Source organism: Phyllobates terribilis, unplaced genomic scaffold (assembly GCF_046119375.1).
Source record: "Phyllobates terribilis strain yellow unplaced genomic scaffold, ASM4611937v1 Scaffold_5__5_contigs__length_657084704, whole genome shotgun sequence".
NCBI lineage: Eukaryota > Metazoa > Chordata > Amphibia > Anura > Dendrobatidae > Phyllobates > Phyllobates terribilis.
In genome coordinates this window covers 134,271,494-134,298,870 of record NW_027362765.1, presented here as the reverse complement: position 1 = coordinate 134,298,870, position 27,377 = coordinate 134,271,494, and the positions used below count along the sequence as shown (strand labels likewise).

At 47.7% G+C, this 27,377-nt stretch overlaps 1 protein-coding gene across 3 annotated transcripts in view; it reads left to right on the top strand.

The window, feature by feature from the left end:
* Positions 1 to 27,377, top strand: part of LOC141272369 (cadherin-like protein 26) — a 158,599-nt gene that overhangs the window by 117,082 nt on the left and 14,140 nt on the right. For 2 of the 3 annotated variants that reach the window (XM_073683024.1, XM_073683022.1), the window contains 9 exons: positions 4 to 146; positions 4,338 to 4,568; positions 12,506 to 12,727; positions 13,330 to 13,445; positions 22,219 to 22,275; positions 23,001 to 23,048; positions 24,815 to 24,871; positions 24,968 to 25,051; positions 27,140 to 27,196. In XM_073683024.1, the coding sequence (XP_073539125.1) occupies positions 4 to 146; positions 4,338 to 4,568; positions 12,506 to 12,727; positions 13,330 to 13,445; positions 22,219 to 22,275; positions 23,001 to 23,048; positions 24,815 to 24,871; positions 24,968 to 25,051; positions 27,140 to 27,196 (1,015 nt within the window). The remainder of the gene's footprint in view (positions 1 to 3; positions 147 to 4,337; positions 4,569 to 12,505; positions 12,728 to 13,329; positions 13,446 to 22,218; positions 22,276 to 23,000; positions 23,049 to 24,814; positions 24,872 to 24,967; positions 25,052 to 27,139; positions 27,197 to 27,377) is intronic. The other variant, XM_073683023.1, reaches the window with a different exon arrangement.

Here is a 27,377-nt window from a genome sequence, read left to right as displayed (position 1 = left end):
CAGGTACTATTTGGCCAATGATAGCGCAGAATGGCTATCTGTAAATGAAGACACCGGAGTCATCACCACTAAAGGAGAACTGGACAGAGAGTCAGATTATGTGAGGAGCAGCAAGTATGTTGTGGAAGTCCTGGCTGTGGATGACGGTGAGTATAGCCAGGACAGGTTTGTGGTCTAGTGATGTAGATCTAGTAATCTGCCACCTTTGCTTTGATATGGATGTGTCCTGTCTAGTGCATGCATTGGAAAACTGAATATGGTATTGATCCAGTGGTGGACACAGAGAAAGGCAGCTGTGCAAACACAGTATATGGACCCATTGCAGTAAAACTGTTCTGTCTATGATTTGGAGGTGGAAATGGGTCCCCTTGCCTCTTGGACCCCTGTGCAGGGAATTGAACCAGTGATATGTCCACCGCAGCATTGACCCACATATCGTACAACTTACTATACATCCCAGATCTTTTAACCCTAGGTACATGATTGTTGGGGGTCACTGGATGACTTCCGCCATGTTTAGCCCTCTTCATAGTTTCACTATATACAGTATGATCCATTGATCGACTTTGCTGTTAAACATACCAGTCACTTTCTTAGCCCAGCCCAGGTAGACATAAGCTCAGAACAAGCATAAAGTGAAGGTTATTAATGCGACATAAGATGAGCAAGTCCGTTGCAATGTTCGGAGTTCCTGGGGAATAAGGAGAGAAAGAGAGACATGTTTTCTTCTCCAGGTCCAAAGTTCGTGTCCCAATTGTTTTCAATTGGGTTCGGGTTCTGGTTCAAGTTCGGGTACAGTTCTGCTACCTTTACCGAACGTTGGAATAAAGTTTGGGTCGGGTACCAGAACCCAAACGTCCAGGGGTCCGCTCATCCCTAGATAACGTTTCGACCTGGGTCTTGTTCACATAGTTACTCTTAGTTTTCTGAACTTGTCCATGAGAGTTTTGTGAAATACTCATGGTCCCTGATGGGGTAAAGCACAGAAGTCTGTCCTTGGCTGTAGTATCGTATTCTGTGCTCTTGCACCTCTGATGTGTGCACCGTGGTGGTGTGGGGCCATCATGTGGATGACCTAAAAGTTTTGGATTTTTCTAATATCTTTTTGTTTCAATTTCTCAACTTTTTAAGATCTCTGTTTGCCATCAGAAAATGAAAAAAAAAAACTCATTTACATTCAAACATCAAAGCATATCATGCCTACCTGCGGCCAACAATGAGCGCAGTAGTTCGTGGTAACGCTGAGGTGTTACCTGAAAACTTGGGTGCTTATTCGCCCCTGCAGGTGGACGTGGTGCGGTAACGCATTAGAGCGCTTCCTAAAATTGTTCCCAAATCATGTCCAACTGTATCAGAGCTTTCGGTTGTAACAAGCCCTGCAGCTTGGATATGATTAGGAAGCGCAGGTTACACAGATGTTTCCATTCATTGACAACAGACACAGATCTTGAAAATGGCAAGGGAATGAGAACTTACAAGTGAAAATCCCTCCCTAGAAAGTATATGATTTCTTTGGGAGACAGGAGAAAAGTTGACAAGGTACCAGGATTTGTGCAATAAATATTACGTGTTCTTAGAAAAGAGGAAAAATTTCATAGTCCAAGACAGGGGCGGACACAGACTGTAGTGGGCCCCTGTGCAAGTATTTTTTTTTGGGCCCCCCCCTGCCCTTCATAGGGGGCATGAAGGGCCCCCCCCGTGCATCTCCCATCCCCCCGTGCATCTCTGATTCCCCCCACTCCTAGTTAATTAATTGTATTTAAAAAAAATAAAACTTGTTATACTTACCCCCAGGGCCGGCTCCAGGTTTTTGTGGGCCCTGGGCGACAGAGTTTCAGTGGGCCCCTTTAACACATACCACGATTCATGATGCACAGATACCGCAGAGAAATATATACATATAGTACAAGGCCAAGGATTTCACTTACTACATTACATGAGCGATATCTATTGTAATTTCTACAATAGCTCAGAAACCGGCGAATCCTCACAGCGCACAGTGCAGACCGGACAGTATAGTCCTGCATACAGTATTATGAGCACCATATAATGCTCCATACAGGATACTGACCCCCTTATAATGCTCCATACAGGATACTGGTCCCCATATAATGCTCCATACAGGATACTGGTCCCCATATAACACTGCATACAGAATACTGGCCCCCATATAACGATCCATACAGAATACTGTCCCCCATATAACGCTCCATACAGAATACTGACCCCCTTATAATGCTCCATACAGGATACTGGTCCCCATATAATGCTCCATACAGGACACTGGTCCCCATATAATGCTCCATACAGGATACTATCCCCCATATACCACTCCATACAGAATATTGGCCCCCATGTAACGCTCCATGCACACACCCACCCTCCTTATAATGCCCCATGCAGGATGTCAATTCCCCCTCCCCCTCTTATAATGCCCCATGCAGGATGTCACTTCCCCCCTTCCCCTCTTATAATGCCCCATGCAGGATGTCACACTCCCCCCCAACCCCCATATAATGCCCCATGCAGGATGTCAATTCCCCCCTCCCCTCTTTTAATGCCCCATGCAGGATGTCAATTCCCCCCTCCCCCTCTTATAATGCCCCATGCAGGATGTCACCCCCCCCCAAATAACGCCCCATGCAGGATGTCAAGTCCCCCCTCCCCCATATAAAGCCCCATGCAGGATGTCAATTCCCCCCTCCCCCTCTTATAATGCCCCATGCAGGATGTCACACACCCCCACCTCCAAATAATGCCCCATGCAGGATGTCAATTCCCCCCTCCCCCTCTTATAATGCCCCATGCAGGATGTCAATTCCCCCCTCCCCTCTTTTAATGCCCCATGCAGGATGTCAATTCCCCCCTCCCCCTCTTATAATGCCCCATGCAGGATGTCACCCCCCCCAAATAACGCCCCATGCAGGATGTCAAGTCCCCCCTCCCCCATATAAAGCCCCATGCAGGATGTCAATTCCCCCCTCCCCCTCTTATAATGCCCCATGCAGGATGTCACACACCCCCACCTCCAAATAATGCCCCATGCAGGATGTCAATTCCCCCCTCCCCCATATAAAGCCCCATGCAGGATGTCACCCCCCCTCCCTCTCTTATAATGCCCCATGTAGGATGTCACACCCCCTCGCTTATAATGCCCCATGCAGTATGTCACCCCCCCATATAATGCCCCATGCGGTATGTCACCCCCCCATATAATGCCCCATGCAGGATGTCACCCCCACCATATAATGCCCCATGCCCCCATACCTAAAAAAAAAAATCAAATACTCACCTCGCTTCTCACCTGCTGCTGATCCGGACTCCTCAGTATCGCCCGCGTCTTCCCACTGTGACATCTGTGCGCGGTGTAAACATATCACCGCGCCCTCTGACCTGAGACGTCAGTCAGAGGACGCGGAAGACACTGCGGAGGCATGGGGAGGGGTAAGTATTGTGCCGGCGCCGTCACATGACCGGAGATGTCCCTGCACTCAGCATGGAGCCGGGGGCCCATGCTGAGCGCAGGGACATCTCCGGTCATGTGACGGTGGGGGGTCATGTGACGGCGGGGGGTCCTGCGGGGGGGGGGCCCCATGAAGAGACGCACAAGAGGGGGGCCCCAACGGGGCTCCGAGGGGGCCCCGACAGCCCAGGCCCCATGCTGGAGTCAGGGAAGTCATGCCCTGATGGCGGCCCTGCTGGAGGCTGGAGGGGCCCCCTCTCTCTCGGGGGCCCCCGTTCAATGAACCGGCTGCACGGGCGGTAGGTCCGCCCCTGGTCCAAGACATGTTCTGTAAAAGTAAGTCATAGCTGCTGTCTTTAAGAAAGAGTCACCGTGTTTGATATGGTAGCTTAAGGGGGTTTTCTCAAGTTTGAAAGTTATGACAGCCGTAGCCCCCGCCGATCCCGAGGACGGGCGATCTGAAGAGTCCTTAATGAATGGAGCGGAGGTTGATCATGCACACTGCCTCTCTGATCGCTGAAGATCTGCAGAGTGCAGAATGAACAGAGCGGTAGAGCGCATGATCGACCTCAGCTCCATACATCCAGGGCTATTCAGAGCTCTGGTTCTCGGTATTGGTGGTGGCCACGGCAGTCAGACCCCCAGTGACCAGAAATGATCCCTTATCCAGTGGATAGGGGATAACTTTAAAACTTGACAACACCCCTTTTAAATAACTACAGATTCTCTGCAATACCAGACACCGCCAAAAGTGGCGCCGTTTCTGTAAAAGAGCATCCAGGTTTGTCTAATGAGAATGACATATATCCTCTACTTGATACTATATCACTTTTTATATAATCTTTAATGGCAGATTCTCGTGTAAACATTTTAGGTGCTCCTGCAATGACTGGTACGGCCATCTTAATTGTTAACCTAAAGGACATTAATGACAATGTTCCAAGACTGCTAACTCCATACATAACAACCTGTGAGAAGAATGAGGAGGTTCTTCTCAGCACACCCATCATCGACAAAGACATCAAACCCTACTCTGGACCCTTCTACGTCAATGTCGCAGACAAAGAACCTGAGAAGTTGCCCATCAAAATGATAGACTATGTTGGTAAGAGATAGATCGCCTGTCTATATATTTTTGTCCTCTAGACTCCTAGAGTGGGCTTTCTCCTTTCTGCTTCCCGATGGGCTGCTATAGTAGGCTTTCTCCTTTCTGCTTCCCGATTGGCTGCTATAGTAGGCTTTTACCTTCTGATGGCTGTAGTTCCGTCGCTGATTGATGGCTGCTATAGTAGGATTTAGATTTTTGTTGGCTGAAGAGGTTCTGTAGTGAGCTTCCATCATATGAGGGTAAATAAACTGATTACCTGGTTATTAACCATGTCAAACTAATCTTCCTTTATAAAGGATAAAGGGGTGATACGTGTAATTCATGTGACTTTTTTTTGGGTCCCAAAATCTTCTAAGTATTTGGTGTAAATCTGCTACTTCTCTTCAAGTTCTGCACAGTAATCAATTAAATGAGGCAATTTGCATCAATTTCCTTAGGATATGTTCACACAATGTCTTTTCCAGGCAGATTTGGAATGGGTCTTCTCAGAAACTTGCCTGAAAAAGGTATCAGAAAATATTCAAAGAATGAACATATGCATTTCTATGTAAAAAAAACTACTTGCTGTGCATATGTTCAGGCTTTTGTGCGATTTTTAACCACTTCAGGTTTTTGCCATTTGGATAAAAGAAGTGACCTGGCCATTCTTTAGGCATTTTCCACTTGGAAGACGTTCAGTACCTTACAATAGGAAAAGAAGCCTCAAAAACACAGGAAAAATGGTCAAAACTACAGAGAAAGCAGCAATTCCTGAAGAGCGGATGTTTTTGGCCGCCTCAAAAAAAAAAACAAACTCAGGGCCCGAGTCATTATTGCATTTCCACCAATTTTTTCGTGTGAATACCGCTCAATTAGTGACTTGTTGATTTTGCGACAAATTCATCAAACAATTTGCGCCTTTTTTCAAGTTGTCTTTTGGGGTCTAGTTGGTTGTGTGCTCTATACGTCAATGCGGCTTTTCCAGATGATTTAGACAGATTCATGAAATATTACTTTTTCAAAATCGCAAAATTTAGTGTAAATCTGCTCCAGTCCCCCCCCGAAGTGATTTTATGAACTCTATTTACATTTTCCCACATTTTTTGCAACATTTTGCGGAACTTTCGTATTTTTCCGCTGAAAATTTCAAAACCCGTTAAAAATAGAAAAAAAGACAAATTTGGGCGCAGAAACCATAAGTCAAAATAGAAAAGTGACTTAAAAAAAATCCATAAATGATGAATTGGGCCCTTTATGTACACATAGGGGTATTTTTGGGATGAAGTAAAGACTATAGCCATAAACTGTCCATTATCTGGACTTAGGCCTCATTCAGATGTACGTTTTTAAACACATGCATCAAAAAATGGTACGAGTGTTCTCGGTGTTTCAATGTTTGGTATCGGTTTTTACCATCAGTTTTTCATCAGTGATTTTCTATACACTGTACACTAACCATACACTGATGTATGGTGATATGACGTAAGGTGATATTTGCAGAAAAACACAATCAATGAAAAAACATGGACATAGACTGTAATGGGTACCTACTCTATCTGTGAAAAATACAGACATAGCACACACCGTGCAACACGGACGTCTGAATGAGAACTTTCTTGGTGTTGATGGTGGCCATCGTCAGGGCCGTATTGGCCACTAGGCACCCAAGGGCAGGTGTCTTGGGCAGCAAGTTCTGGGGGTCAGCACCATTATGAAGGAAGATTGAATTTTTTAAAAAATTTCTCCCATCTTCTTACCTTCATTGGATAGAGTATGAAAACCACCATCTTTATGGGGGGGGGGGGGGCTGCATGGGCAGAGGGGCACCGATCAGCTCCCTGCCCCAGAGGAGGAAGATAGATGATAGAGGTGAAGGACCTGTGATGATGCCATCACCATGTGACTCTTATGGGCAGGAAAAGCGTAAGAGGCACTGGTGACAGGTAATTAGGGTGCAGGGATACATGGGAGGGTACATTAGGTGGGGGTACATATAGGAGGTGCTGGAGATATGTGAGGGTACATATGGGGGTGGAGGCTATATATGGGGGTATATGGGGGTGCAGGCTATATGTTGGGGTATATGGGGGGGTTCAGGCTATATGTGGGGGTACATGGGGTGCAGGCTTTATGTGTGGGTACATATGGGGGGTGTGGGCTATATGTGGGGGTACTTAATGGGGGTGCAAGTTATGTGAAGGTACATATTAGTGGTGCTGTACAGGGCCGGCGTCAGCACCCGGCGCACCCGGGCAAGTGCCGGGGCCCTGAGCAGGCAGAGGGGCCCACTGGCGGTCGCGCACCCCGCTGGGCTATGGGCGGAGGAGAGCGGTGTCAGCGCCCGCCCTTCCCCCCTGCTTGCTCAGGGTCCCGGCAGCCGGATACTTACCTCTCCCCGTGCCTCCGCAGATCCGCTGTCTTCCTGGTCTGCGCTCCCCGTGACGTCTTTCCACCGGGCGCTCCCGTGAGCCGTCACAGGGAGTGCAGAACAGGAAGATGCGGACAACGCTGGAGTCCGGACCCGAGCAGCGGGCAGCAGGTAGCAGGTGAGAAGGAGGGAGGTGAGTATTTGATTTTTTTTTTTTTTTATGTATGGAGGCATGGGGCATAATATGAGGGGGGGGGGTGACATCCTACATGGGGCATAATATGGGGGGGGGTGACATCTTGCATGGGGCATTATAAAGAGAGGGGGGCTGACATCCTGCATGGGGCATTATATAGAGAGGGGGGTGACATCCTGCATGGGGCATTATATAGAGAGGGGGGGTGACATCCTGCATGGGGCATTATAAAGAGAGGGGGGCTGACATCCTGCATGGGGCATTATATAGAGAGGGGGGGTGACATCCTGCATGGGGCATTATAAAGAGAAGGGGGTGACATCCTGCATGGGGCATTAAAAAGAGGAGGGGTGACAGCCTGCATAGGGCATTATAAGGTGGGGAACAGCCTGCATGGGGCATTATAAGGGGGGGGGACAGCCTGCATAGTGCATTATGTGGGGGGAACAGCCTGCATGGAGCATTATAAGGGGGGGGGAAGCCTGTATGGGGCATTATGTGGGGGGTAACAGCCTGCATGGAGCATCATAAGGGGGGGGGGCAGCCTGTATGGGTCATTATGTGGGGGGTAACAGCCTGCATGCAGCATTATATGGGGACCAGTATCCTGTATGGAGCGTTATAAGGGGACCAGTATCCTGTATGGAGCGTTATATGGGGACCAGTATCCTGTATGGAGCGTTATACGGGGGCCAGTATCCTGTATGGAGCATTATAAGGGGACCAGTATCCTGTATGGAGCGTTATATGGGGGCCAGTATCCTGTATGGAGCGTTATATGGGGGCCAATATTCTGTATGGAGCCTTATATGGGGGCCAGTATTCTGTATGGAGCCTTATATGGAAGCCACTATTCCGTATGGAGCCTTATATGGAGGCCAAGTATTCCGTATGGGGCCTTATATGGGGGCCAGTATTCCGTATGGGGCCTTATATGGGGGCCAGTATTCCGTATGGGGCCTTATATGGGGGCCAGTATTCCGTATGGGGCCTTATATGGGGGCCAGTATTCTGTGTGGAGCGATTCGCTGGTTTCTGAGCTATTGTGGAATTTACAATAGATATCGCTCATGTAATGTAAGAAGTGAAATCTTTGCATTGTAATATATATATATATTTCTCTGCAGTATCTGTGCATCATGAATCGTGGTATGTATTAAAGGGGCCCACTGGGACTCTTTCGCCCGGGGCCCAGAAAAACCTGGAGCTGGTGCTGTAGATATCTTGGGTGCAAGCTATATGTGGGGGTACATATGGGGTGTGAAGGCTATATGTGGGGTACATATGGGGTGAAGGCTATATGTTGGGGTACATATGGGGTGAAGGCTATACGCAAGGGGTACATATGGGGGTGAAAGCTATATGTGGGGGTACATATGAGGGTTCAGGCTATATGTGTGGGTACATATGGGAGTGCAGGCTATATGTGGGGGTACATATGGGGGGTGTAGGCAATATGTGGGGGTACATATGGGGTTGAAGGCTATATGTGGGGTACATATGGTGGGTGAAGGCTATATGTGGGGTACATATGGGGTGCAGGCTATATGTGGGGATACATATGGGGTGAAGGCTATATGTGGGGGTACATATGGGGGTGAAGGCTATATGTGGCGGTACATATGAGGGTTCAGGCTATATGTAGGGGTACATATGGGGGTGAAGGCTATATGTGGGGCTACATATGGGGGTGCAAGCTGTATGTGGGGGTCACATGAGGTGCATGCAGTATATGGGGGGTGCATGCTTTATGTGTGCGGTACATGGAGTGCGGACTGTATGTGATAGAGCGCCACAAGGGAGGGATAGTAAGCACTCCTTAGTGGGGCTGACGATATAAGGAATTTTTACTGTAGACAGCAAGATGGAGTGATATTTATTGAGGGCACAGTATAGAGAGAGTTTAGTGTGGGGAGGGATACTGACGATGGGGACAGTTTGGAGGCTATATTTTATAACGCAGGTACAGTGTGGAGGGCGGACAGTGTATAGGCCATAATTGTTAAGGGAGGATGGTTTGACAGATATTGTTCATAATGAAGGACAGTGTGGCATCCATAGTTACCATTGTGGTTAGAGGCACATGCCGAGAACACTGGGAACGGCACCTGCGCAGAAGAGACTTGATGCCTCTGCCAATAAAAGGGCAGAAGACTGCAGAGGAAAAAAGAGAACAGTAATGGGCCCATGCGAGATTTCCTCTCGAGCAGCCGACGTCACAGGGACAGAGTGATGCTGATGGGAGGTGAGATATATGGAGATGAAGTGCAGAAACAGCGTTATCTTCTGGGCAGCGTCCTCCCCAGTGCCTGGAAGAGGCCATTTATATAAGGTGATAAAAGAGGATTTCTCAACAACAAGGCATCTGATATGAGGCATACAGGTAGGACTTTTTTCAGCAGTCTATAGCCTGTATGCCCATGTTAATTGTTTAGATAGGCATTTGGCCGGCATTAGTCTGGTGTGTATGGGGGACTTTAACTACTAGCTAAAGGGTATGGGCACTTTTAGTCAGTAAGGGGGCGTCCCGACTTAGGACTTAAGGCAGCACGACCAAATACGGCCCTGGCCATGGTGGACAAGGGCTTCATAGATACATGTGGGCAATGACTAGTGGCTATGACAGACAGTTTACCCGGAAACCCATCAGTTCATAAACATCCAATTTTTTTCTTTTCTCAAGTACTCCATGCCCATCTATTTCTTCTTTTATTGCCTGCTGATCTGTAATTACTAAGCACCTGAATAAAAGCCATCTTGCTACCTAGAACCCATTCTCAAATTGCTGTTGACTATTCCATATATAAGATTCTTATATTTAAATAGGTTGTGCGGGACCTATACGTTGATGGCCTATCCTTAGGATAAGTCATCAATGTCTGATCGGTGGGGTGCAACACCTGGTAACCCCACCAATCAGCTGTTCCTGGCACCAGTTTGGACTGCTCAGTAATGTAGCTGCACATCTCCGTCAATGTGAACAGTGACTGCGGCCGGTACTGTGCATCCGCCCCCTTATTGATTTGAACAGGGGGCGGACATGCAGTACCTTGCTGCAGCCACTATACTGTTGACGGAGCTGTGCTCTGCAGTTCTGCAACTGCACAGTTCCGGACGTCGGCGGCGGCGGCGCTGGGAACAGCTGATCGGTGGGGGTGCTGGGTGTTGCACTCCACCGATCATACAGTGATGATTTTTTCCTAAGGACAGGCCATCAACATTATAACCATTATATAAAAATGAGTATTTAAAGGGCGGAGGAAGGGCTTGATATTGACAGTAATCCTGTCGGCCTTATCCTCTGGATTATTACAGAAGTGTTGGTATTGTCCTTGAAGTACAGTATTAGATGACTCACAAGCAGAATTAGCTTATGTCTTCATGTCAGATGAGGTGGAGTATTGTAACTACCCCAGAAGTGACACGGACAGTTGCTGATTATACTGTACCTGCAGAGCTGGTTACACCAAGAATGAGACACACCTATGAGCTCCTTGTCATTCCCTGTAGGCAAAACCCCTAGTGAAGGCCATGATGAGGCCTGACACTTTACAAAGAAGTTCAGATACTGCTTAGAAATGACAGGCTGGTTTCCAGGTAATATATTACAAATCATGTCACATTCCTGTGTCAATGAAGCCGACAATAAATCTAATGCTGCGGTAATGCCAAGATCAGAAATGTCTGTCGTGTTTTGTGATGTAAAGACATTTCTTAAAGCGAAGCTTCACTTATGATCAGAAAGTGTGACAGCGATCATGCCATGCAAAAGGGTAGTCGTATACAGATAGCATCTGTCGGTGGGCGGCACGGTGGATCAGTGGTAGCATGGTGGCTCAGTGTATAGCATGATGGCTCAATAGTTAGCAGGGCAGCTCAATGGTTAGCACAGTAGCTCAATGTGCAGCACGGTGGCTCAGTGGTTAGCAGGGTGGCTCAGTGGTTAGCAGGGTGGCTTAGTGGTTAGCACGGTGGCTCAGTGGGCAGCACGGTGGTTCAATGGTTAGCACGGTGGCTAAGTGGTTAGCACTGTAGCCTTGCAGAGCTGGGGTCCTTGGTTAAAATCCCACCAAGGACAAGATGTGCAAGGAGTTTGTATGTTCTTTCCATGTTTGCATGGGATTCCTTTGGGTTAAAGAAATACAAACTCTCAAGTCAGCTTACCTCTGGGGTGTCCACTTCCCGGAGACTGTCAGACTTTTTAACTGTATAGGTGGTGGGTTGGTGTCTATGGATTTTTTAATATGCTTTAAATAAATATTGGAATTTTTTATCGGACTTGCCTGCTGCTGGAATCCTTAGTTTGTCTCTTTCCTTTGGGTTATCCGGTTTCCTCCCACACTTTAAAGACACACTGATGGGGAATATAGATTATGTGCCCACATGGGGACAGTGATGATGTCTGTAAGGTGCTGCGGTATATGATGGTGCTATACAAGCGAGTAAAATAAATGAACTAAAGCATCATATGGCTCAGTGAAGAGATTTCGGCAGCTGTACCCACAGAAATCACTTGGCCAGATTCATTTAAAAAGGATAGTGTCACAATGAGATGATGTGTTTACATGTAAATACTTAATAAATAGACGTGAATTAGTCAACAGCAGCTTATTAAAGGGATTATTCCCATCTTCATAAATGGATATTGTTGGACAGTGCTCGTAAATACAAGTAATTTTACCAAATTTTCAGCCGTTCTTGAGATACTAACACTTTACAGCTCATTGCCTTCGAGACCGACCACTACTGCTAGACAGCAGAACATGCGCAGTGCTTACAAGCTCTTTTCTATTGCGATTGTAAGCACTGTTTTAGAGCTGGCCAGGATCGCTACAGCTTACTGTTGCCACCTAATTCCGGCCAGCTTCACCACAGTGCTTACAAGCTGGAGAGCAGCGGTGGTCAGTCTCCTAAGCAACGAGATGTAAAGAAAAGAAAATTGTTAATATTCCAAGAATGGCTGTAAATTGTAACAAGCAGTAAATTGGATTCCACAGGCATAATCTGACCATTCATGAAGATGGGATTAACTCTTAGCTTCCTGACTGCAAACATAGTTTGATTTATGTAATGTGCACATTAATACTAAATTAGTGAGTGTGAGGGAACATTTCAGGAAAAACGGATACACTTTGTTACATGCAGGGCCTTGGGGGAAGGGCATGACTGCTTTCTTTGGTGCAGCTCCATGCGTCATGCTCTGACCCCTCATGCCCTACACGAGGAACAATGCGGTTTATCAGTCTTTGTCGGACTGTTTCATTACAACTTTCTTTTTTTACTTCTTGACATTTTTTCCACTTGGCCATTGGTTCTTGACAACCGAAGTCACAAGAATCTCTGACAAATATTCAATACTGATCTCTTCAAATGCTTCTTTTTCTTTTTCAGATGATATCCTCAAAGTGAAGAAGGAGAAAGATGCTGGTCAAGGAAACCACACATTACATCTGGAAATCTATGACCTCCAAGGGGTGGTGTCTCTGGAGAATATCACGGTGTACGTGTGTGACTGCTTGGGTGGCGATGTCTGTATAGAAAAAATGCCAGACCCCCCAACCCTAAGTGGAAGCGCCATTGCACTGATCCTGTTGGTTCCAATATTTTTCCTCTGTGAGTAGCTGTATTTCTTATGTATTCTTTGCCCATAGAACTTTCCCACTGTTTTTGAATACTAAACTGCAGTACCCTTTGCTCCCTTTAAGGGCACTGTAAGAAAAATACTCTAATTAATTGCAGTTTAGAAACTACAAATGTCTATATTAAGGAACTGTCAAAAAGCTGGAACTGCTTTGCCTTTGGAAAAAGGTTTAATTTTCCATATGTAAGTTCTCCAATGTGTGGAAATCCAGCTCTTGTTAAACTACAATGTCTGGATTGCTCTGACAGTTCAGAAATGTGACTTGATTTGGATTGACAAACTATGATTTTCTTTTTGCTCCTAATCTTGATCTGATGCATTACTAGTGCTGTCCACTAGGGAGCAGTGTTACTTCTCGCAGCCTCTGCTGACATTTCTCAGCCTTCTGTTCTGTTCCCCTATTATGCAGGATATGTGATATATGGGATTGATGGCAGGGGGCTTTCACTCCTCACTTGTCTTTTCTTAAGACTTACTGTATTTTACCAGTCTGGTCTCTCTTCTTGTTGCAGTGCCCCCTGCTGCTGCGTCTCCTCCAAACACTCACCTTGATTTTCCCTTTTCATACATACAGTACTATGTCTCCTGCTGTGCAAGATAGAAACTAAGAAAGTCATGGTCCCTGTGGAAACTGAGCCTCTGAACTCTCTGATTACATACAATGAGGAATCGGAGAATAAGGATTGTCTGGTACAAAGTCATCTTTGTAGTAACTGGCGACCTGTCTATCTATCTATCTATCTATCTATCTATCTATCTATCTATCTATCTATCTATCTATCTATCTATCCTTCTATCTATCTATCTGTCTGTCTGTCCTTCTGACGCGCCCCCTGGGCCATGTTGGGCAGCGTTGCGCATGCGGGGAATACCCGGAGCCGGATCTGATAGGGGTAGTAGTCCTCGTGGCGGTGACCCGGTCCGTGCCCAGGGTGTCAAACCAAGTGGCAGAACTTAGAATAAGATGTTATAGAGTTCGACTACGCCACCCATTGAATGCGGTTATGAAACCGCTGCTGCAGGGCAGACCGCTGAGGCCGGTGGTACGGTTGTGCAGCGTGGATAGTATAACCCCCAACGGGAGGGGTATGGCCTCAGGGCAGCGGACGTGGATGATGGGGATAGCAGAATTGCACGCGGGCACCAGGAACCACTCAGAGACGGTGCGGTGTAGTTCAGGGTCTTTACTGGTGGCAAAGGTAGACCCTCCCGGGAGTACTGGCTAGCGATCGGGGCCTGGTCAGTCTGTGAGCAGATAGGATCTCCCCTGGCCAGGCGGAGTTGTAGGCCTCCCCAACTATTGTACTCTTCCTGGCTACCTTGCTAGAAGCGGGTAGAAGTAGCCCACGTCCCTGAGTGTACCGTGTGGTGCTCACCCGTATGGCCGGTGACTCGGGGCCTTCTGGTAGCCTCCGCTCCACGCCGGCGGTGCTGGTCCCTTGCGTGTGACCGTGCCTTCGGGTTTCTTGGCCAGAGGACCTGAAATCCCCTGCCGGTCGGTTTCTGCTGCTGGGTATGGATCAGTCCCCACAGCCTCGGACTCCGTGTCCGGTGAGATCTCTTCAGTCAGGACGAGCTCTACAGCTTCCAGTCTCTGACCCCTTTTATCACTGCTCCCACAGAGCTCCTGATCTTGCTCTCCCTGTATCTGCTCCACTCCAGACCAGACTGTGTCTCTGTCTGGGACTCCTCTTCTTCTCTAACCCTGCCTCAGCCCCCAGTTTTTATAGGGGAAGTTCTTCCCCTCCCAGGACTGGGCAGGAGGTGTGGCATGCTTAGGGCACCTGACCAGGAGACCTCCCACCTGCTCTCAGACGTAATATTGCTATTACTGTGGTAACCAGACCCCTGGGGTTCCACATTCCCCCCTAGTAAAATTTAGTACTCCGGGACTAAACATATTTTTGAAAACATAACAGGGTATAAACAGGAACAATACAATAAGGAAAAACACGTTAGGGTGGTCACGGCGTGTCCGCAACCGGGTGCAGTTTTTGAAGCAATAAGGGTGTCCATTTCACCAAAGAACAGGGAGCCATAACCAGGTGGGGGTCTGTCCTACCCCGAGTCTTTAGCAGTCTTAGTCCATTCCTGGGTTACGCTCCAAACATATATACAAAGAATTCCGGTTAATCCACAAAAGACACCTATAAAATAACTGGAAAAACATAATTATTTACAAGCAACAGTAAACAGGTAAATACCAATAAAACAGTCTGAACACTTTAGATCCTCCAACGTACTGGCAACTGGCCTCTAGTGGCCCTAGTAGACCTACGGAGCTTACTGACCGGTCCTAAGCTACAGGGTGTAGGAGCTGTCAAAGGTAAGCTGGGCAGCTGTCTACGGGTTCTTTGGCTCACTAGGGGCACGGCAGGCTCACTATAAGCAGAGGGTCGATTCTCCTGGTCTGCTTGTGTGGGGTCTTCTGCCTCCTGGACCGGCTGCTCTTCCAGCTCTACCTGTTTTTCCGTAGGCACTTGGGATGCTGGCTGGAGGAAGGTGAGGACGGGTACCACAACAGCGCCATTTACTTGTGTCCAAGACCGAGGGAAGTCTCCGAGTACAGTACTGATCATTTCTTCCCTTTCCTCTGCGGGTCGAGGGTTTTCTTGATCTTCTTTAGGGTTTCGTAGCTGCTCGGGACACTTCTTCAGGTGATCTCGGGAGACAATGGCTGTGGTTTCTCCTCCATCCTTACTGATTGTGCAGATTTTTGGGTTTTCATGGCTTGATGGCAGTACGGTGTACGGGTCCTTCTCCCACTGGTCGTCCAACTTGTGGAGCCGTCTCTTCCTTTTCAAGACCTGCTCTCCAGGTACCAGGGGAACAGCGGGAGCATACTGGTTGTAAGTCTTCTCCTGTCTTTCTCTTGCTTGACAGAGACTTCGCTCAACGCTCTCCTGTACTTTCCGGTACTGCTGCTGCCTCTCTGTGTCCCAGTCTGCTTCTGGTGAAGTGTCCTCGGGTGTCAGGACTCCCATATCCAGATCAACAGGCAGCTTACCAGGTCTTGCTCTCATTAGGTAAGCCGGGGTACAGTTGGTAGAACCTACAGGGATGTGGTTGTATAGGTCCACCAGATCAGGCAGTTTCTCAGGCCACAGACTGCGTTCTTCCAGGGGCAACGTTTTCAGAAGGTCTATCACCACCTGGTTCATCTTCTCGCAGAGTCCATTGGTTTGCGGATGATAGGGTGTTGTTCTTATCTTCCGGCAGCCATACAGAGTGCAGAACTCCTGGAAGACTTCCGCTTCAAAGGCAGGTCCCTGGTCCGTCAGCACCTGCTCTGGGTATCTGTGTGGACGGCAGAAGTGCTGCTGAAAGGCTCTAGCTGCTGTTTGAGCCGTTAAGTCCTTGACGGGGACTACAACCAAGAACCGGGAGTAGTGATCCACGATGGTTAACGCATAGACGTAGCCACTTCTGCTGGGGGTCAGTTTTACATGATCCAAGGCTACCAGTTCCAACGGCTGCCTGGTGACGATGGACTGCAGGGGAGTCTTCTGACTGGCACGGTCCTTCCTTCTTAGGTTGCATGGGCCACAGTCTCTGCACCACCTCTCGATGGTTCCTCTCATGCCTACCCAGTGGAACCGCCCGCGCAGCAGGAACTCCAGCTTCTTCCATCCGAAGTGCCCAGCCCCGTCGTGGTATGCCTCCAGTACCATAGCCGCGTCTCTTCTTGGCACCACTACTTGCCAGATCAGTTCATGCGTCCGGGAGTTAACCATTCTTCGGCACAACTTCCCCTTGTAAAGGAACAGTCGACTTTTCTCAGCCCACAGTTGCTTGGTTTCCTCCGGAGCGTCTGGGTCAAGGCGAGCATCTGACTGAGTCAGCATCTCCTTCACCAGTCGGACGGCGGGGTCACTGTCTTGCGTTTCCGCCCAGTTGTAATGAGGTAAGGGGTTGAACGTAGCGGATTGCTTACCCCTTACACGGTGGGAATACTGGGTAGTCCCATGACGGTGGAACGCGGGGAGTTCAACTTCTTCCAGTTCCTCTGGATCTTCCCCTACGTCCGGTAGGTTTGGCATTCTAGACAAGGCATCCGCGTTGGTATTGGAGCATCCTGCCCGGTATTTGATCGTGAATTCATAGTTGGACAGGCGGGCCATCCATCTCTGCTCCAGGGCACCGAGTCTTGCAGTGTCCAGGTGTGTCAACGGGTTGTTATCCGTGTACACGGTGAACCGGGAAGAGGCGAGGTAGTGCTTAAAGCGTTCGGTGACTGCCCACACCACTGCCAGGAACTCTAGCTTGAATGAGCTGTAATTCTCAGGGTTTCTTTCGGTGGGTCGCAGTTTTCGGCTGGCGTAAGCAATTACCCGTTCTCTCCCCTGCTGGATCTGGGACAGTACGGCTCCTAGCCCGATGTTACTTGCGTCGGTGTAGAGGATAAAGGGCTGGCTGTAATCAGGGTATGCCAGGATTTCATCCCCCGTGAGGGCCATCTTCAGCTGGCGGAAGGACTCTTCTTCCAGCTTCTCCCATCTGAAGGGCGGCTTCTGGTTCTTGGCCTTCCTGGACTGGCCTATCAGGAGGTCCTGCATAGGAGCTGCCTTTTTGGTGAAACCGGGAATGAATCTTCGGTAGTAGCCTACCAACCCGAGGAACTGCCGTACTTCCCTTACGCTGGAGGGTCTTCGCCATTCCTTAATCGCGGTGATCTTATCAGGGTCGGGAGCCACTCCGTCAGCACTCACCACGTGTCCCAGGTACTGCACTTTTGGTTTTAGCAGGTGACACTTCGACGGTTTCACCTTCAGACCGTATTTTGCCAGGGCTTCAAACACTTCCGCCAGGTGTTTCAGGTGGTCCTCGTAGGTTTTGGAATAAACTATAACATCGTCCAGGTACAGCAGGACCGTCTCAAAGTTCCTGTGTCCCAGACAGCATTCCATCAATCGTTGGAAGGTTCCTGGTGCGTTGCAGAGTCCGAACGGCATGCAGGTAAACTCGCTAAGTCCCATCGGGGTGGTGAATGCGGTCTTCTCCCGGTCCGCCTCTGCTACAGGAACCTGCCAGTACCCGCTAGTGAGATCCAAAGTGGAGAAGAAGTTAGCAGATTTTAAAGCAGCCAAAGACTCCTCTATCCTTGGTAAGGGGTACGCATCTTTGTGTGTGATACGGTTGATTTTCCGGTATTCTACACACATTCTCATGGTGTTGTCTTTTTTTTTAACCAAGACTAGTGGAGCTGCCCAGGGGCTACAGCTATCCCTGATTACCCCAGCCTCCTTCATGTCTCTAAGCATCCCCTTGGCGTGTTGGTAGTGTGCAGGGGGTACGGGTCGGTATCTCTCCTTTATGGGAGGATGGTCTCCCGTGGGGATGTGGTGTTCTACCCCCTTTACTCGCCCGAAGTCTAACGGGTGTTTACTAAACACTCTCTCGTACTCTTGAACCACCCGATAGACTCCCTGTTTCTGGTGTGAGGGAGTGGAGTCAGTACCCAAATGTAGTTGCTGACACCAGTCCTCCATTTGTTGCTTAGAGCCGTTACCTTCCTCTGGTTGAGATGGAGGCAAGGGTTCCACGGCCTGTACAGAATTCTGGTTTATGGTGAACAATTTGGCTAGCGTGGCATACCGGGGCAGGTGTACTTCTCTCTCCCCGATATTTATGATGCGAACGGGCACCCTCCCATGGCGTACATCGACCACCCCCCGTGCTGTCAAAATGGTGGGCCTACTGTCTGAGTAGACTGGTTCCACCATTGCCTGGTAATCTCTACCTCTCAGACCAATAGCTGCCCGGCACCAAATCATCATTTCACTTTTCGGGGGCATGGCAATAGGGAAAGGGTCACACATTCTCACGCTACCAATCTCACCACCGGAGAGTTCCACCTGTTGCCGTCGCATCAGTGCCCGGATCTCTTTTTGGAGCACTCGCTGCTGGCCGGAACTGGCGTTCTTGGCAACCTGCTGTAAAATGAGAATCACCTCTGCAAGACAATTTTCAATCACATTAGTTCCTAGAGTTATCTTTGGGTGACTCTCGCGCTTGTCAATGTCCACAATGATCAGTCCCTGTGCTGCCAGTTCGACTTTACCGATTTTAATGGTCATTTCTTTAAATCTGATCTGTGGCACGGGCTGACCATTGCTGGCGATGATACTCAAGTCGTCGTCAGGGTAGCGGGTTATATCCGAGTCATTCCAGTACTGGTGACCTGTGACCCGGTGTCCAGTAGGGCATTCATAGGAATGCCATCCAGTACCACAGGCAAGACTGGACGTCCTCCCACATATTTGTCACGCCAGTTCGATGGGCCTGGTGATCTTATTCCTAGGGGTTGGCCCTCTACCCCAGGTTGTGCCAGTTTAAAGGACAGTACCTTGCCATATGTCCGGGTTGATTGCAGCGGCGGCAGATGGGTTGTCCGTCCTCGTTGTATCGGTCGCTGGGTCTTCCTCTGGCCGGTGGGGTCCTCCTTGGTCGTCGCCACGGGATATCCTCCGGTCCGGATGCCAGCTGAATCTTCCCTGGAGTAGAAACCTGTAAAGACTGCACAGTTCGGGTTAGCGCAGCAACGCTTTTAGTTAGCTCTTGGACCTGATGGTGCAGGTCTGTATCTGGGTCATTGTTTAAAGCCTGCGCATCAGCTCCCACAGGCCCTGCCGACAAGGGCGCCGTCTCCTGGTGGTAAGTGGTAGTAGGGCGTCTGTGGGTCACAGCGCCACCTGGTGCCGGTTCTCGGAGCACCCGGATGGCTCTGTCCTTGAACTGTGCAAAGTCCAGATGAGGGTCCTGTAAGGCCATTGCCCGCAACTGGGTTCGGTGGGCATTGCAATGTAGACCCTCTATAAATTGTTCAGTCAACAACTTGTCTTCGTTTCCCACGCCGTCAGGGTCGGCCTGCTTAATGGCTCTCAGGGCCTCTTGTAGGTTTAGTGCATAGTCCCTTATATTCTCATGTGCTCGCTGCTTGCACCCGTAGAATCTAAGCTTGATCTCGGCTGAGGTACGGGTATCAAAGGTGTCCTTCAGCCGGGCTAGTATCTCTGCGACAGTCCTCCTCCTCCCAAGTGGCCAGGACTTTACCTCCCTTTGGGCTGCCCCTGTTAATTGAGCCACCAGGATGCTCACTTTTTGCTCTTCTGTGAGGGGGTACACCTGGAAGAGGCTATCCAGCTTTTCTCTGAAGTCAGTTAGGGTATGTGACTCCCCTGAGTACTGGGGTAGCCAGGCTGCCCCCGGGATATAGGGCATAGTGAAAGGCATGACCGCAGCAGCGGTGGCGCTGGCGGTGGCTGTGGCAGTGAAGCTCTCCTCTGTATCCGACATCCTCCTCCCCCCTAGTGGACCGTGGCCTACCTTGCGATGATCCTCTTCCGTAGGCCGCGGCTCCGCAGTGGATCGTCAGGGTTGAGGACCTTCCGTCGCGCTCCTGTGACGTCGGCGTCTGCTGGGCTCCTTCCAGGACCTTACGCAACGTCCGGACGTGAGGCGGAGCTTCAGTTCTCGCGCGCTTTCGGAGTCCATGCCCCTCTTCTTCCCGCGCGGCGTCCTCAAGATGGCGTCCAATGGCGGGAAAACTCCACGGATGGCGGGAAGAAGGCAGAAGATGGCGTCGGATGGCGGGAAAACTCCACGGATGGCGGGAAGAAGGCAGAAGATGGCGTCGGATGGCGGGAATCTTCACCACAGGTAAGTTTAACAGTCTTTTTCAGGCACGCAGTACCCGGTGGTTGCGGGCACGGAATCCTGCCGACTACGCCAAAGTTGACGCGCCCCCTGGGCCATGTTGGGCAGCGTTGCGCATGCGGGGAATACCCGGAGCCGGATCTGATAGGGGTAGTAGTCCTCGTGGCGGTGACCCGGTCCGTGCCCAGGGTGTCAAACCAAGTGGCAGAACTTAGAATAAGATGTTATAGAGTTCGACTACGCCACCCGTTGAATGCGGTTATGAAACCGCCGCTGCAGGGCAGACCGCTGAGGCCGGTGGTACGGTTGTGCAGCGTGGATAGTATAACCCCCAACGGGAGGGGTATGGCCTCAGGGCAGCGGACGTGGATGATGGGGATAGCAGAATTGCACGCGGGCACCAGGAACCACTCAGAGACGGTGCGGTGTAGTTCAGGGTCTTTACTGGTGGCAAAGGTAGACCCTCCCGGGAGTACTGGCTAGCGATCGGGGCCTGGTCAGTCTGTGAGCAGATAGGATCTCCCCTGGCCAGGCGGAGTTGTAGGCCTCCCCAACTATTGTACTCTTCCTGGCTACCTTGCTAGAAGCGGGTAGAAGTAGCCCACGTCCCTGAGTGTACCGTGTGGTGCTCACTCGTATGGCTGGTGACTCGGGGCCTTCTGGTAGCCTCCGCTCCACGCCGGCGGTGCTGGTCCCTTGCGTGTGACCGTGCCTTCGGGTTTCTTGGCCAGAGGACCTGAAATCCCCTGCCGGTCGGTTTCTGCTGCTGGGTATGGATCAGTCCCCACAGCCTCGGACTCCGTGTCCGGTGAGATCTCTTCAGTCAGGACGAGCTCTACAGCTTCCAGTCTCTGACCCCTTTTATCACTGCTCCCACAGAGCTCCTGATCTTGCTCTCCCTGTATCTGCTCCACTCCAGACCAGACTGTGTCTCTGTCTGGGACTCCTCTTCTTCTCTAACCCTGCCTCAGCCCCCAGTTTTTATAGGGGAAGAACTCCCCTCCCAGGACTGGGCAGGAGGTGTGGCATGCTTAGGGCACCTGACCAGGAGACCTCCCACCTGCTCTCAGACGTAATATTGCTATTACTGTGGTAACCAGACCCCTGGGGTTCCACACTTCTATCTATCTATCTATCCTTCTATCTATCTATCTATCTATCTATCTATCTATCTATCTATCTATCTATCTATCTATCTATCTATCCTTCTATCTATCTATCTATCTATCTATCTATCTATCTATCTATCTATCCCATCTATCTATCTATCTATCTATCTATCCTTCTATCTATCTGTCTGTCTGTCCTTCTATCTATTTATCTATCCTTCTATCTATCTATCTATCTATATATCCATCCATCATCTATTAATCAATCTACTATCTATCTATCTATCTATCTATCTATCTATCTATCTATCTATCTATCTATCTATCTGTCCTTCTATCTATCTATCTCTCTCTCTATCTATCTCTCTCTCTCTATCTATCTATCTATCTTAATCTATTATCTATCTATCTCTCTTATTCTATCTATCTATTTATCTCATATTTATCTATCCATCATCCTATTATCTATCTATATATCTACAGTATCTATGTATGAATCTATTATCTATCTATGATCTATCTATCTATCTATCTATTTATCTCATATTTATCTATTCATCATCCTATTATCTATCTATATATCTACAGTATCTATGTATGAATCTATTATCTATCTATTATCTATCTATCTATCTCTCATATTCTATCTATCTATTTATCTCTCTATCTATCTATTACATCTGTTTATCTCACATTAGGCTGCAGACGTGTTGGATGGAGTAGGAAACATAGCTGATGGCACAACCAATGATCAGGTAATCTGCCTGTGACTTCTAGAATACTTTATATAAAGCTGTAATATTTATTACTTTTGTCCAGAATCTGTTCACTTGTATATTTAATGGTGTTTGTGTCTAGAAATGGTGGGAGTAATAGTAAGGCAGAAGCTATTAAGGTTGTGTTCTGACCCAATACATGGCTATGAAATAATCATCATATAATGGCAGTGAGTGATAGGTCTACCAGTTTCTAAAATGTGTGCCTCTGTGGGATCATTGTAACTGAAACTGAAATGTAGAATTTGGAGGCGTTACCCCTGTTTATGGCAGCGTATGCTATTGCAGCACTTCCATGTAGCAGAGTTGCAATACCACACATATCCCATAGGTGGCGCTGTTTCTGAGAGAAACAGCCATGTTTTTATTAACCTGTACAACTGCTTTAATACCATCATTTATTTACCAGAGCAGGAAGCGACTACAAGGAGCCGACTACAAAGAGTCCCATTATCTGGAGAACCCGGCATGTCCATATATTACACAGAAACCCCATTGGTGTCAATGTGAACTGTGTAATATTTCATTTCACCTGTGGTGGCGCTGTAGGGAAACTTTTGCTGTTAGGTTGCTCCACAGATTTCAGCTGATCTCTGGAGCTCCCAGAAGCAGAGAACCCAGTGATTACCTTATTTAAGGGAATCCTTCTGACAAAAAGGGAATGTCAAAAATCCCTTTAAGACATGTTCCTATCTCTTGGATAGGAGTCGCTTGACTCGGCTTTCCGCCGATCCAGTACCAGAAGGTTCTCGGTAAGTAGAAGTTTAAACTTTTTTGCATGTTAGCATGCATGGGGAGGGGAGAGGATTAAGGAGCGAGGTGATACATTGCTTCAGTTTAGGTTGTAAGCAATTTCACAATTTCCAATGAAAATCTCAAATCAGCAAACTTGTGAATTATTCTCAGGTCTGCAGCAAAGGCTTCAGGAATAAATTTACATATTTAGAGGTAAAAGGTAGAAATAGACTCCGGTAAAAGCTGACTAATTAGAAGGGAAAAAAAAAACGCTACCTATTTCTTATTTTTATTTTCAACAGACCAGCGAGCTCTGCTGTAATCCATTACCCCAGAGACTTCTGTAGGATTATGAGAGTGGTGGGGGAGGGGGGCAGAGTAATTTATGGTAATATTGAGTAAAACGTAAAAAATTTATCTGTTTATGCTATCATTGCAAAGGTTGGAGAGGACTTTTTAAAAGAGTTCATTAAGAAGAGCTGCAGTTTGCCAGGCAGATCTGCTAGGGTGTCCAACAAAAGTGGGTGTTTAGAAACCAGTCCCACCCTTAGAGTTAGTGTGGATCAATTTGCAGGATCCACATGGCCACATCGGTAATGTGTGACCATTGGACAGGAGCCCTGAGAGCCGCCTCCTACCTCACAGCATTCATGGGTCTTCTTTTGATTATCTGGCCTGGTGAGATGTCATATGTGCATCCTACATCAATGATAACATTGTGCAAGGCTGGCTAATCAAAAGAAGAGCCATAGTTTACGTCAGGGAAAGGTGGTTCTCAGGGCTACTGTCCAGTGACTACGAATTACCAACGTGGCCAATGGACCAGGTCTTTTGGATCGATGCTCACCACCAGTTGATAACAATTGTTCATTTGTTTGTTGCTGGGGAAATCAGGGGGTGTCAAATGGATAAATCAGTAGACCATGTATATGTATTGAGGAAATGTGGGTGGCCGATTAGCAAAATGTACCACCACCACCAGTAGTTGGCACTACTGACTTTAATTGATACTGTGTAGAGTTGGGAGCGTTAGCTGAATGGTACAGAAGACCGTTGGGTATGTATTGCGAGGGTTCACTCAGTTGCTTAGTTCAGGTAACTCAATGGCCACCAGGGCCACCATCACTAGGTGTGTTATGTCATGTCAATGCTGATGTGGGGATCTTGGTGTTCAACTTGAATAGAAGACTATACTGTATGTACAGTATCTATTGAAGGTCTTTAGGTGGCTGCTTAGTTTAGGTTGTTAGCAACTTGGTTCACTATCAGTCAATGGTCATAAGTAAAGTTCATGTAGACATGGAGAACCCGGGGTGTCGCTGGAATGCAACAGAAAATCTTGTATATGTACTGAGCGTGTTCCGATGACTCCTTAATCCAAGCATGTGCTTAGCAACGTGTGACACCATCAATCTTTGTGCTGATGAGGATATCCGTCAGTGTCTACTGGTGACAAAGACTATCTATTTTGGTCTATTACAAACTCTATTTGGTCTTGAGATGTGACCCATTCTTCTTCTCTATACCCAATGATCATTCCTGCATGAGATCAGAGGGGATGTCAGGCCCATCTGTTACTGTCATTGTGGGGTTGCATGAGTAATGATGTTGTTGTTGTTTTGCTGTTGCTCTTAGGCCACTAACCTATTAATTACGTTGTGGATGTATTGGCAGCTACGTTCTCCACCGGTAGAGACTGCCATTGTTTTTGGGCATTTGTGTGATTCCCTGTCATACCTCCAAGATGCTTGATAATTACTGAATATTTATCTCTCACACGCAGGCACCGTCAGTGGTCGCCAATAATAAGACAAGAGTGGGTCGTTCTAACAGCATTCAGGTAAGGGTTCCTCGAGTCTGAGACAGTTGTCAACAAATTATTTTTTCTTCAAGTTGGAGTAATCTCTCATTCCTTGAATTTTTTTGATTCTCATAGGTTCATTCGTTGAAAAATCAAGATGAAAACAGAGTAGGAGCAGGAACAGGGGGTTTTGATCGATCAAATAGACGTCGACATTCGGTAATTTTAAAACACCATACTGGATTTGTTTGAAGTGTAACTGGACCTCAATGAAAATCCATAACATAGTCAGCCCCCCACGGACCATGTACCATATAGAATACTGGTGTATTTTTTGTGGTAGTTCAGTCCATTACCTCTGTAATAGGAGGTGCAGATGTAGCAGGGTCTCAGTTTATGACTGGTGAGAGTAAGAAATATACAGGCTTGTGATTTCCAACATTCTCCAAAGAATTCTGTAGTGTCCGTTTAATTTATAACCTTCGTGAATGTAAGTGTTCCGGTCATACATTTAGGTGGTTCATACATGATAGCAAATAGCACCAGCTTAGGGCAGGTGCAGACGGCCATACATTCTCTCATCCGAGAGAATCAGGTCAATTATACAAATGACTGTGATCAAACTCTGATTAGATGTGTAATTCCCCAAACACCCCAGTATAGCTACTATGATGTTGATTGTGCAACATACTGGTAGAAAATTAGCAACAAAGTTCCCCGTCTTTCTTACGATTACAGAACAGATGTGTAGATTCTCTAGGCCGTAATTCATTGAATACTGGCTAGTCTCGGGTGCAGAATACAGACCACTATGTCCTCAGGATAGCCACAGATTAGTGGCGGTAGCACTGATGCAGTTGTAGAGTAGTCAAGAATGGAGCCACAAGTTGTCACTAAGCTATTTCGCCCGATTCCTCCATACACAGGAGCAGTCTTCTGTGCCAAGCTCTCCTGTGTTCTCTTTGAGAAAGCTGCTGCCAAACTCTTCTGGAGGTGGCTTATCTCACTGGCGGTGGCTTATCTCACTGAGAGCAAAAGAATTGTCGGAGATCAGTCAGGATTTGCTAGGTCAGAGGACCGGATGGAAAGATAGTCAGAAGCATAGCCAAGAGTCAGAGTCAGGAGTGGAACAATAGCAACCAGGCAGAAAATCCAAAGAGGAATATTAGAACGAGGAGGAAAGCAGAAGTTGGGATCAAGATAAAAAAATCTAGTAAACAGCAACGCAGAAGAATAGGAGACAAAAACGAATTAACTTCAATTATCCGGCCATGCACATCAGGACAATTCCTCTGTAAATAGGTCACCAGGTAAGACTTTATCTTTGGGTGTTACTTTAGCAACCCAACACTGCAGTGCAGCAAGAGCAGGAAAGTTGTGGTCCGACCAGCAGGGCTGCAGCAAAAGACTGGAGTCAGACTAAGAGGAGAAGTGTATGTTACACGCACGCCGCTATGTTCAGATAAGGCGAGGTGGGTTCCATGAATTCTTTGGAATCCTGGGGGAACCGTTACTCAGGGCGACCATAGGCTTCAGGACACAATAGTACACAGCATTCTTTATCCTGCACGGAGATGGAGGGGGGGAGGGTTTGATGAGGGAGATGATCCCTGTGACACAACTCCTTCCAGTCCTTATCTTCCTGTCCAATAATACTCTGCACTGTTAGTTCAGGGAGTTTATCTGACCTGTGTTTAGTTTCTCTCCTGATCTGAATCCTGTTCAGTTGCCTTCTGTCAGATCCAGATAAAACATCACCTTTCTCTTCGGCTTCAGCCAGACTACAATAACAAGTTCCCCACAATCCCCCTGGGGCTCTGCTAAAACACTCCCTGTCTCCTGTGATTGTGTTAACCCCTCTAGTTGCTGGATGCTTCTGAAGCACAACACTTCCTGTCTCCTGTGCTTGTGTTATTTGTAACAGTTGCTTTGGAAGCAACAGCACTACTTCTGCATGTCACATGTATGGTTGTTAGTCGGCTGTTTGTCCCCTGTGCAGCATTCACGATAAATAATATTTTTTATCTATGGAATCAAATATATTGTTGAAATATCTAAGACACCCAGATGAAACAGCCAATGTGGCTAATAAAAATGTAGGATTTATAGCACCAAAACCGTTCAAAATATATAAAATGAATAATTTTGTTTTCCAAAGATGCAAATAAGACTAGACTAAAGCTTCCCTATACATGAAACCCTTATACCCTAGGGACATATATCACTGTGTTGGGTTTTTCTTGATTGACCCTTTCATAGAGTTACAAATGTTATTTCCCACTGAAATGTGCATCTAATTTTGTTCAGAGCTATCACACTGGAAGAAAACAAAGTTTTGAAAGAGTCAGCTCCTTGAGAATTCAGGTAAGTTCTTTGGATTCAACGGGTTTCATTGTTGATGATAGTTTAGCTTGTTCAAAGTCAGTGAAATATTGAGATGGTCATTACAACAATGTACTTTTATTGCTGGGTCATTAGTTAGCTATTTGGGGAAGTGGGATAATTGGATTGAATTTGGTTTCATATTTCGTGCAATGCATATTAA